General features: G+C 42.3%; 1 protein-coding gene across 2 annotated transcripts in view; it reads left to right on the forward strand.

Moving 5' to 3' along the window:
• The window catches only part of LOC120371080 (BEN domain-containing protein 5), a 1,353,498-nt gene that overhangs the window by 1,222,547 nt on the left and 117,860 nt on the right, over positions 1-13,091 (forward strand). For both annotated transcript variants that reach the window (XM_039486580.1, XM_039486581.1), the window contains one exon: positions 8,905-9,067. In XM_039486580.1, coding sequence (XP_039342514.1) covers positions 8,905-9,067 — 163 coding nt within the window. The remainder of the gene's footprint in view (positions 1-8,904; positions 9,068-13,091) is intronic.

The raw sequence follows: 13,091 nt of genomic DNA on the forward strand, positions 1-13,091 counted from the left end.
GACTGGGACAGTTTTGGAAAACCCCAGGAGTATGGAAATAGAGGCACGGGGAGAGTCCAGTGGTGGAGGAGGTCAGACCCTGTTACAACAGCTTACAAAAGAGAGACTGTCGCTGATGGAATTCTGGAGGACTGGAAAGAATTAGAAAGCGTGGATGCCACCCTGCAAACACGTACTACCAGGCTTCGTGCTGCGCCAGGCTCAACCACCAGCCGCCTCCTGCATTGTGTGCTATGCCTAGCGTGCTTCCAGACTGTATATTGAATACAACTTACCAAGGGCCGTAGTGGAGTCTCCATCGCTTTCAATATTTAAATCAAGACTGGGTGATTTTCTAAAAGATTTGCTCCAGGAATTACTTTGGGGGAAGTTCTGTGCCCTGTCCTATACAGGAAGTTAGGCTAGATGATCATAATGGTCCCTTCTGGCTTTAGAATTGATCAGTCTATGAATCCACCCTCTATTTGCAAATATGCTTTATTTTGGCTTCCAGTTGCATTCACTTCCATGGAGGACAGCATTAGTTCCTTCAGCCACAGAGATTCTGGAGTCAGAACGTAACTTGGTCGTTTGTTGATGATGCATGAGACAGGAACGCATAACAGCTACCTCCTTCACAGCTCTGGGCTGCTGACCAGACAAAACAATCTGTTTTTGTCAGCAAACTTAAGCAGGCATGACTCAGAAGGCACTTAAGAGGGGAAAGGTTCTGATATCCCCTTGATGCATGTGTGCATCTCCCATTAATTCTAATAGGAGTTGTGCTGGCGTAAAAAGGGGATAATGGGTCCCCTTAGGGAGAATATCAGTGTGTGCAGTAACAAAGTGCTTTTTTTAACCATCTTTTTTCTGAGTAGAATCACACTTTAAATCCTCAGAGAGTGGCTCAGTGTGGGTTGTGTTTGTCGGTCCTGCAATGTGATTGCAGTGCTGTATTGCTAGGTACTTCATGTTGAATAGTAGGAAGAAAGAAAAATGAGGCATCTCAGTAGAACCTGATAAAGCTTGTTACAGTTTGAGGATCTTTGGTTCTGAGGTGTGCGTTCAGGCCTATGCCAATCTCATTCTTAGGGCTGGGCAAACGGGTTCTGATCAAATCAGAACCTTCCCATGAACCTTCTCTGACTGTCAACTGCAAGGCTTGAAATGTCAGACAATTTCTCTGATTCTCTTGCTGCTTCCCACCTTGGCACTTCCTGCTTCCAGCTGAGACATGCTATCTTCCCAGCTGTTGTTGGGAAGAACCAGAATCTTGTGGGGAAAGGCCCATTCTTATAGGCCACGGTTGACCAACCTGAGCCTCAAAAGGAGCCAGAATTTAGAAATGTAAATTGCCGAAGAGCCACAGTAATACATCAGCAGCCCCTCATCAGCTCCCCAACCCTCGCGCCCACCACCTCCCACCCACCGGCAGCCCTGCCAATCAGCACCTCCCCCTCCCTCCTCGCACCTCTCCATCAGCTATTTTGTGGTGTGCAGGAGGCTCTGGGGGGCGGGGAGAGGAGCGAGGGCACGGCAGGCTCAGGGGAGGGGGCGGGAAGGGGTGGAATGGGGGCAAGGCTTGTGGCAGAGCCAGGGGCTGAGCAGTGAGCACCCCCGGCACATTGGAAAGTTGGCGCCTGTAGCTCCAGCCCTGGAGTCGGTGCCTGTACAAGGATCCACATATTAACTTCTGAAGAGCCGCATGTGGCTCCGGAGCCACAGGTTGGCCACCCCTGTTATAGGCATTCTAGCCTGGTTCTGCTGCCCCAAAGGAGTTTGGAAAAGCTCCAAACTATGGCATGCTTATTCGAATTACACCTGACCTTTCAAATCTCCTGCACTTCAGCAATAGTTAGTTATTCTAAGAAATTAAATACATCTCCCTCTCTGCATCAGAAATGTCCTGAGACTGTGTGGGGGTGAGACATGCTCATGAGTCTGAGTAATTGGAGTTCTGTTCACAGTATATCACGTCTCTGCTTCCAGCATCCTTCCTTTTTACTTGCCACCTCCTTCAAATCAGCCTCCCACTTCTGCTGCTATCTCCCTTCGTTTTAAGCAATCTCCTCTGTGTTTCAGAGGCTGGCTACATTTCGCTATAAAAGAAATAAAGCAAAAAGTCTGCCTCCTGGATTCCAGGGTTTCCATATCTCCAGACCTTTTCCACATGGAGTCGGTAGGCTATCATGGGAAACACTAAAACATATGCTTTCCACTCGATTAAGAGAGTTAATGGAGCTGGCATGAGGAGATAGTTAAGTTGGCTTAGAAGTATGAAGCTTCCTTGTTGCTTTCGGAAAAGTAAGGAGATAGCTACTTGATGGGCTACCGACTGCGAGACTAGCAGGGTCAGAGCAGCGGCTGCTGGGCACACCATGGAAGTAATTAGTTCAATCCATAAGGTGAAAGAGAGCTGCCAGTTGCCCCCTCTTAGAATACACTGCTGGGAGGATAGCAAAAGAGTAACAATTTGTAATACCACTATTTACAATCTTCCTTGGCAAAGATGTCCAGCTTCCCCAGACTTCGGTAGAAAGATCTGGAGAGGGAGGGAGTTACTGATGATGGTGTAAAACTCTTCGCCGAGATGGATTTGGTGCACCCTGGGGTTCAGTCCATCTCCCAATGGCAGCTGTATTCTTCTTTTATGACAACTGTCATTCTTTTTTTGTCCTCTAACAACTATCTTTTTTATTTTTTTCACTATGCTAAGCATTCTGGGGCTATGAGCAGCGGGTTCAGAGAGGTGAATCCAGTTTAAGAAATCTGAGTATTCTTTTCACAGAGTACATCTGTGGACAGCATTAATGGATCACCTCAGAGATGCTCTAATTGAGTAATGATTATGCTTGACCATTGCTGATAATGATGTGTAAAGATCACAGGACAATTTTTATGCATAATCCTGGTTTATCCCAGTAGGTAACACATTTATTGCTCAACCACTGAGCAAGCAAACGACGAGCATCCTATATAGGGATTATTACCCTACAGGAGACACTGCAAAATATAACTTTCTTTCCAAAAGAAACATGAGATGGGATAAACTGGCATATCTTTGATAATTACCTGTAATGCCAAAGCATAACAAAGAGCATTAAAGGCAGCAATTTATCTTTAACTCTGAATTCCTCTGTTTTTGTGGATCTCCATCTAACCCATCAGGACAAATGGTCAAAACGGATTGTGTGTGCGTGTGCTGCCAGTGTTACATATGTAATCTGTGCATGAATTCACCTACGTGTGCAAATGACAGAATTTATTCTCAGTAACCTATGTGTGTATTTAAGTCACGTTTTTTTATTTGGAAAAGATCTTCTTTGCATGCACAAGTGATAATGTGCAGAATTTGAGTGCGGACATTGCAAACTAGATCAAAGATAATTTGGAGCATGTGGCTGTTCAGGTTACTTTGACAAGAGTTTTTGTGGTGGGTTTATTATCCTCCATCTAACCCTGTCTATGTGTACACCCATGCTGTGGAATATTACGCAGTAAGACATGGATTACAGATGTTCTATATGTCATATATCTCAAAATCTAATTTCGGGGGGAAAATGGGAATTATATTTTGACTAGCTCTGCTATATTGAAAGTTGATCTTTCAGGCCCTATCAACATTGCATTCAGGACTATGCTAGTGGCAACCAGGTTTCAAGTTGGTTGATGACAGCATGGTTTCCTTCTTACTTCATCTGTTTCCTGTCTATATTCAGTGTTCCTTCACTCTCTTTGTCTTGGATTGGCAGCTTGTAGTCCAACCTGAGTAAGACGCACTGCGAAACTGCAGGAGCAGGGCCTCAGAGAGTCCCAGTTTGGTCCCCGCTGCTCCCTTGATCCATGGGGGAAGTAAGCTGTGCCAGCCCTTTATTAGTCTAGCTCCCCTTTCATGCTTTTTCAGCTGTCCTGGCCAGTCACTGGGGGACAGACCCTAGGATCCACCCACTTCCTGCCCACCTGTGCAGGAGTGGAAGTAGCAGCTTAGCACTGGGACTGAAGTGTGTAGCCCATCCAGGGGGAGTAACCGTGCTCCTTACACTCTTCCCAGGGCAGACATGCAGCCAAGCTTATTTGAACTGCTGGCACTTCCTTTTCCATAGTGGAATGCTAGCAGATCTTCATAATCTTAAAGCCACTGGCTAGACCCCACTCTTATCCCTGGGGCCTGCGACGGCCACAGCCTCAAAACCCCTTAAAGATGCAGAGATGCCCTGTGATGCACAGCTCGGAGGCACGCAGGAGGTGCTGACATCTCACATAGTAATCCCTTCAGAGCAGGGCTGCACCAGGTCTGGTACAGGCAGACTCAAAAGGGGTGGAATGGGCAAGGATGACTTTGTGATCATGACGCTTGCCATTCTGTTTTGCTGTATCCTGGCTTCCCACCTGCTTCGTTATTTTAACAGCCTGGATTCTTGTTTGGCTTCTCCTAGCCCTCTGGACAGACATGTGCTCAAGAAGTTCTTCTATTACATGAAACGTTCGGGAGACAGGAAGCTTAGTTGCTCTGCAAGCTTTAGTATACCTATGTGTGTTAATAATGAATTCCTGTTGATTTTATACAAATCTCCCCATTCCAGAACTTCAGAGTCCCTTGTGGTTTTCTTTTTCCTGATTCTGTCCTTTCTTGTTGCTGTTGGCACTCTTATGTGGTTCAGACTTGGAGAAATAAAATATTTGTTTAGCTACTTTCCTGCTGTGAGTGCTCACTGCATTTGCTTAATGATGACTTTGCATTGCAAGGGATTCAGGGTAATAGAGTCTCCCAGGGAAACAAGATACTAGTTCACCACTGACATTACCTGCATTGTCTGAGGCTGTATCCCACCAAAAATACATTTGATCTCTGTATTGAATCCACGTGCGACTGCATGTCCCTTTTTCTGGCATGCCCAGATTGCCTACATGGTAGAATTTTCATTTCTGCAGATTAGTTCATTCTCTACCATTTCTTCAGCATCCCAGCCAAATGCTCTGTATTTTCACACTTCCCTTCTCCTTGTCCTGACTTGATCAGTGAGGACTCTGCTGTACAAATCTGAGGGCTAAAAACGCTCCACTGCTGTGCATGGGGTTTCTTTGTTCTAGTTTGTCTCCAAATGTATATCTTTTTATTCTGTCCAACTCATCCTGGCGCAGGAGCCTCCACCCCATCCAAAAAAAGCCGTTCTAAAACATGCCCAGTCAAATCATGCAATCAGGACATCTAATCAGCCTGCCTGTGTTCCCGCAGAGCCCCATTTTAAAAAATCTTGGCCTTACATTACGATCCTTAGTCCATGAATGGCCTCATTTTTCAAACGTGCTGAGCTCCCAGAAGTATGGCTTGTCAAAAAATGGAAAAAACATTTAATTACAAATTTTGAAATTTCTCAGTCATTTCAACCCTCGTTTTGCAGGGTTTCAAATGGAACTTTTTTTATTTTGATATTTTTCACAAAATCTGAACAAATTGAAATTTTGAAAATTTAATTTTCCCCACACACACCTCTACCCTGATATAAGGTGACCCGATATAACACGAATTCGGATATAACGCGGTAAAGCAGCGCTCCGGAGGGGGGGGGCTGTGCACTCCGGCGGATCAAAGCAAGTTCGATATAATGCGGTTTCACCTATAACACGGTAAGATTTTTTTTGTCTCCCGAGAAGAGCGTTATATCGGGGTAGAGGCGTATTTCCTTTCTTCTCTCACACTTTTTTACCACTGAATGTAATAAAATGAATAATGTCCAGAGTTTGGGTTGGGTTTTTTTCTTCACTATTTCCTTTCTCTATTCGTTTTCTGTTCTCCACTCTGTAACTTTTTAAAATTCCTCCATCTTTGGAGAAGTTTTGTTTCATTTACAAGTTCCCCTTCAAGAAACCATTTTGGCAGGTAAAATTTCAGTCAAAAACTTTTGACCAGCTCTAAACAGTAGCATCTATTGACTTTACCGGTAGGCCCTGGAAAGTGCCACATTTTTGACAATAGGCCCACTTATTTAAAAGATTTAGGTGCTTAAATTTAGACACAATTTTGAACACTTTTGCTTAACTATGACCATACTTTGGTTTGAACTTGCACTTTGTTGTTTAGTACTGGATGTTCCTATGTATTGCCTCAGAGCGATAAGAGGATGGGATTGGTAAATCCAGCCTTCATATTAGTATATGGGGAAACCTGTCATTGGTTTCTAAAGGGCCCAAACTATTCCAAGACATTATCACAAGTGGCTGCATCCTATAGTGTGGTTAATATGGCGTAACTCCCATTGGAAATGAGATTTTACTGCCTGATAGCATAGGTGGTCGAGGTCATATATCATTTTACCTATTAATGTATATATATCTGTAATTTTTTGTGGTTATTTATTTGCCATAGGGAAACCAGCTCAAATGCTGCATCTAGTTATTGGTGAGGTTATGTTTGTTGCCCTATTTCCAAGGTGAGGCGCGAGAAGATTAAGTAACTAGCTCCAGCTTACAGAGGGAGCTAGTGACTCAGAAAAGATTAGAATCCAGGGAGCTCTTGGAGCCTAATTCTTTACTTTAACCATTAGGTGTCACAACCTCTTCATGCTTCTTTCTTGTGTTGGCCAAAATGAGAGCTATATGGTAACTCATCACTGAAATGTTTGGGACTTCTTTCTGAGATCAACCTCTGAGAGAATCGTTTGTAGCAACAAGGGTCAGGGAATGTTCTCGTGTTCTCTCTTAATGGGAAGCACAGTCCACTAAGAGCAGTCCACTAAGGTTCAGTAGCTAACACTGCATTCAGTGTGCTCTTCTTCCTCTTCATGTTTCTAATTAACTGATGAAACAAACCTGGAGTGATTCACCTCCGAATGCCAGAAGGTCTTGGGCTCCATAGCTCTGAGGAAGTCCGAATGCTTTCCCTTTTTGAGAGGGTCTTGACTTTTTACTCCATGTCAACTTCATGATTCATTTCAGCTTCAGTCCTTCTTAACTCCACTTTCCTTTCTACTTCCCTCGGCCCCATAGATATTCAGTGCATATTTAAGTCTTGCATAACCTACCCTGAAAGCACCTAGAATATGTTAAGCGGGATATATTTTGTGCATCCTTTAGCACAAAACAAAGAAACAAAAGTTATATCAGTGCAAAGATTACAAGAAGTCCCATTCAGAAGCTTCTAAATGTAATACTAATAAGAAACTGGATTCCATTTTATTCCAATTAGCCTATAAACCCTATTTTTATAACATGATAGACTTTAAAACATGCAGAATCCTAATAAAGCAGAAGGCATTTATTTTGTTTATATAATCCTGTATACCCTATTGATCAAAAATTGCTGTGCATTTGAATGTTAGTGTTATCTTCTCAGTTTTAGGCGCAGGAAATGGAACAACTCGAGCAGCTAGATTATTTTTAATAAATAAAATTCTCATTTTCTCTGTTTTCAGTAACAGTCGGGCTCAACACCTGCTGTGGTGATGGGTAACAAACATGATAAAAAAGGACTGGCTGGCTCCAGGAATTAATATGGACATAGCAGCCTGATTTCTCAGTTACATAAAGAGTCTTTTATACTGCCCTGGCAATGTAAAAGGGCCTCAAAGTGGGTGGAAATGTAAGGTCCCTTTAACCTACTAGAGCAAAGCAGAATAAGACCTAGTAAGTCTTTGCTCTTGAGTCACTGGCTCGTGTTGAGCCCAAATTGGTACAGCCTAATGGTTATCACCATTGGATAGTGGCCTGTATGAAAGGAACTGCCATTTTGGGCCTAATCCCTATAGGAGAAGAGTGCACATTGCAAAATACATCACCACAGTGGAAGTAGTGCCCTAGAACCCAAGAGTTGAACAGGAATGGAGACTGAGCTCTCCTCTAAACCCTAGATGGTGTCTATCAAAGTAGGGTTTGACTATGAAGTTCATTGGTTGGCCACCTTACCAAAAATATTATTGTATTCTTCAGCAATCGTACAATCTACTGTGTTTTACACTGTTACTTGTGTTTAGAACAGTGCAGGTGTTTTTTTTTTTAAATAAGTAGTTAGCCAAAGCTAGTTAAACTTTGAGTTAGTGAAGGGCAAATGTTTTTGGTCTAATTTCAGACCCACTCAAACATCTTGCATTAGAAAGTTTGACTGGAACTCAAATGTCATTGGGTTTACATTTTGCTTAGGAGAGTCTGTGGAAAGAAGTGGCAGACAGGGGAAGATCAAGATGATACATGATAACTTATAATATATACTCTATAAAGCCCAGACATCTGTTCCAGCTTAGCTTTTAGGGGGGGAATTGGGTGGGCTCTGCTTTGCCTAATATAGAGCATGGACTTCCTATTATGCTTTCAGAATGGTATCCTTGGCAGGGGCGAAAGATTTAAATTACACCATAAAAAGACTTGTGAACTCAAACTAGTTAGGTAATTTGCAATGTGAACAGAATCTTAAGCTCCATGTGCCTGATTCTCATTTACACTAAGGTGTCTTTATACCATTCTGGCAGTATAACCTGTGGAACTCATTGCTAGTGGATATTGTGAAGGCCAAAACTACAACCAGGTTAAAAAAAGAACTAGATACGTTCATGGAGGATAAGTCCATCAATGGCTATTAGCCAAGATGGACAGGGATGCAACCTCATATTCTAGGTGTCCCTAGCCTCTGATTGCCAGAAACTGGGAGTGGGCAACAAGGGATGGATCATGCAAAGATTCCCTCTGAAGCACCTGGCATTGGCCCATGTTGGAAGACAGGATACTGGGCTAGATGGGCTACTGGTCTGACTCATTATGGCCGTTCTTGTATGTTAAAGGGACCTTGAAGTGGGTTAGTGTATAAATGAGAATCAGGACACATGAGCTTTGCCAATCCTATTTCACACCTTTCTATACAATCTCCTTCCCAAGCCGTACACATTCATGCCCATGATCTCTCCTGATTAGTTCTTGTCTCTTTCTCCCACGCAGTCTAGCACGTCCTTCAACCGTGATGCTGTGAAGGCAGGGACAGGACGACGCTTCCTTGGCGGCTTATTGGACCATTCTTCTTATTGCTATACTCTGGAAGTCTCGTTCTACAGCTACATCCTTGGAGGAACTACTTCTACTGTCCCCTATACAGAAGAAGCCTGTATCCTTTACAAATCCATCCTTCTTTTGAGTGCTTTGAGGGCACCTGAACTGGATGCCGTAAGGTAAACCCTACTCTAAAGTTAATCGTTTGCTGAGTTGCGAATACATAACTGGAAATATGTGTTTGTTCCGTATGCTTTAATCTCCTTAATATTGATGCTCCGCACTATATAAATACAAGAAGGGAAAGGCCTGTTAGATCAAATAGTCCTTTCCATTGCCAGTAAAAGATTGTTCCCCACACTATGTACCTTCCATTTCTTTGTTTCAGTTTACTCCTTATTTTGCTGTTAGCCCTTAACTTGTATGATTGTTGTAATACCAGAGCAATAGACACCTTTAGCAGTGAGTCATAGCTTCTTCTGTGCCAGATGGAGGTGACCTACCTGTCCCCAGTCTATAGCAAAAAGACCATAAAAGCTCCGTTAGGTCCCAGTGCTGCCTCTGGACTGGATCTGTACTAGAAGTGGTCAAAAATAGGGTGGGAAATAATTTAAAAATTTGAAGTTCTTTCTGTTTTCTTGGATTTGAAATGGAACCATTTTTCATTCTTGCAAAATTATTTGCAAAATATGTTTATGAAAAGCATGCAGGTTTTGAAGTTTTCCATTTTCATTTCTCCACACTCCCTCTTCTTTCATCGTCTGGAAAAATTATATATTTCTTGCCCTATGTAGCTTCGCAAATTTTATGGATGAGAAAATCACTTCTCACTGGTGAAAGGAAAAAGTGGGTGGTCAGGAGGGCTTGAATCTGCCCAAGTGGTGCAGCAAATTGATTTTTTACTGTTGCCCTTCAGCCCTTCCTTTGCCAATTAAGGTAAAGAGCTTCCGAGGACTAGTTCCCTATTCCCCAAACCCAGCTACAGACTTGAGCAGCCTGGCAGAACACTTAAGAAATGCAGCACTGAAGAGAGGAATTGTCACAGTTAGATTCTGTTTTAATAACTTGTCTTATTATCTCAGCTCTCTGGCCTTTTAGAAACATGTGTGTTAGCTTCACCTTTAATTTCCCTCCTCATGCGGCACTCAATGTGTTGACAACTGCTTATTTACTCTCCCTTTAAAAGTCCTATTTATCAAGAATAATCTTAGTGGAGAGAGAGAGGCAGGCTGTCCCTATACAAATGAGATCCTGCTTCTCGTGAATATGCATTCCCTTGGTGATTTACATGTCACGCTTGCTCGGTTTGCTATTCAAAGCAGCCCTTTATTTTATTTCAGGTATATGGACTCTCTCTTCTTCTTTTTTTTTTTTTTTTTAATCTATGCAGCATCAACTTGTCGTATGCAGATGGAGCTGTAGTGCTCTGGCTTCATACATCATTGCCATCAGCAGCCAGTGAGCAGGAAACAAATTCCAGATCACAATTATTATTGTTGGTGATGAGGTATGGAAAGCTTAGGTGGCAGCTTGATTTTCATAAAATCTGGGCTGACCCCTAAGCTAAAAGTAGCACAAACTGGGTTTGACTTGCTAACTGCCAGAGCACAAGCTAGAGACCAATAGGGTAGGGAGTAGGGTGACCAGACAGCAAAAGTGAAAAATCAGGACGAGGGTGGGGGGTAATAGGACCCTATATAAGAAAAAGACCCAAAAAATCGGGACTGTCCCTATAAAATTGGGACATCTGGTCACCCTAGTAGGGTTGTGTGATGAGGGGGTTTGGTGAGGGGGTAATGGACTCAGGTTCAGTGTCTACCAATGAGTTTGATATTTCCTTTCCTCCTGAGGGTCTCTTTAAAGGCTGCAATTTGTGATTGTTCTTCCTCATCAGCTCCATATCCCAATTAGAGGAGGAAATGGGGAGCTGCTTAAGGAAATCTGTGGAGTGGTCGTACTTAAACAACCCTGGGCCCCTCTGCTTGTCAACACACAAGCCCTGTGTGTGAGGGCGGATTTCTCCTTGTCGCCAAAGCACTGGTGACCAAAAGTAAATTAATAGTAATGGACCATCCAGATTAGGCCAAAACTGCTCTTTGAAGCAGCTTGCAAATCAGTAATTTGTTCAAGAGGTTGAGGGTTTTGTAAGGGCTCTGAACCAAAGACATGATTAACCTCCGAGGAGATAAGTGCTTTTGTTATCTAGTTGCATTCAAGGAGAATGTCAAGCAAACAGCCTAAGAAAATATAACAAATCCCAACACTTTCAGGTGAGTTCAAGTGCTCAGCAAATCTGAAGTGAACATGATGTGACACAGTAACTACCTTTAAAGACTTGTCTCTTGGGGCCTGATCCATTGAATCAGTGGTGTATTTTTTACCGAATAGGGGTGGGATCACGGCCTTATTGGGCAGCAATATGTTGTAACTAGAATTCTGCAAAGCTTCCAATTTTGGCTTGACAAATGCTTGGCTGAGGCTGTGCTTATGACCATTGAACTCTGTAGCCATGACTAGAGACTGCAAGGGGATGGCCCCTGCTTCAGTGTTCATAATTGGCCCCATACAAACTCAGGGATTTTGTCCTGCAAGTATTAATAATAATAATACAATTTCCTGGCACCAGATGGCTGAGGATCTCCAAATGCTCGGTTAACATGAATTAGACCTCATATTCCTATAAACTAGCAGAGTATAATTAAATCCATTTTACAGATGGGTAGACTGAGCTAACTGAATTTAATCTTTTCATTTCACGCGCTTGGCACAAACTGCTATACATTGGCTACACTGTTGCAACTTCAACGTACATGATAAATAAGTTCACAATAGTGATGTTGTACTGTATATCTACATATCACACTCTTCTGTTATTGGATGAAAAGATCTTTTTATGTCAATAATATGTCTCTTTACATCAGTTTCAGGGCATTGTCATTGACTTTATTGTCTATCCGAACTTCTGTCTGGCTGTACTAGGTGTATGTTTTTCATTTTGCGGGTCGCAGTAAGTCATGTACTTTGCTCAAAGTTCTGTGATTACAAGGACATTTTCATAATTATCTAGATAGACGGACACCTCTTAGAGATGTGTGAACCTCAAACTAACTGGTATTACTTAAATTCTAATATCATTTAGTGTGGGCAATATCCGGAGGATTTTTTGTTTTGTTTTGTTGTTGCTGTTTTGCTTTGCTTTGCTTCTTTTTCTTTAAAAACACAAAAACACAGATACAATTCTTTTTAAAAGTTCATATACTGTTAAAAGTCACATTCTCTGCTCACTTAAACAGAGTTAAAATGCACTGTTATGCTCACACTAAATAAATACCACCTTTACTAGGCACTAGGTGACTTTTGATTTACGCTGGTGAAACCAAGGTCAGATTTTGGCCCTGAGGTTGCCTACTTGAAATAAAAAGGAAATACAAGATTAAAGGCTCTGAACTCAGCAACGTTAGATGTGCTATATGTTTTGGGGTGTACATTTTAGGACATCAACAATATCATATGAAATTTAAAATCTTGGTCTCTTATAACCATGGGAATAAACAATATTACCAATCTGCACCAGCCTGAATTAACATTGCAGCAGAAATGTTAACTTTTGCATTTCCTTAGTCTCACTTTACAGACAACATTGCACCAACATAGCTTCCTGCGTTTACTATTATATATTCATTATTTTCTTTCTTTAGAAATACATGTTTGGCTCGTAGGGTCTGCGTCTAACTGATATGTAGCTGGTTTACCAGAAACACCAGGGATATGTTCTGTAAGCTCGGCTCTGCAGCATACCCTGTGATAACATGTACTGTAGATAACAGTGAAAGGCCTGTGCTTGCAAGGCATAATAAGAGGATTGTAGGCTTGTGGGTTTATTGCCTGGAAATAAACAAGGTTTTCTCTGTCCACTTAAAACCCCTCTCACACATGCACGCAGTTTGGTAGCAGCTGATTAAAAAAGCAGCGCCAAGGGTCTGCTCAGCACCAGGTAAAAATGCTTTAAAAGGAGCTGATATGCTTCCATTAAACAAACACCACGTTTTATGAGGCATTTGTAAGGCTTATGACACAAGGCCCGTAAAAGGCTTTTTATGTGCTCACCAAAGGATCAGCAGATGAGCAGACTAGATAAC

Source organism: Mauremys reevesii, linkage group 8 (assembly GCF_016161935.1).
Source record: "Mauremys reevesii isolate NIE-2019 linkage group 8, ASM1616193v1, whole genome shotgun sequence".
NCBI lineage: Eukaryota > Metazoa > Chordata > Testudines > Geoemydidae > Mauremys > Mauremys reevesii.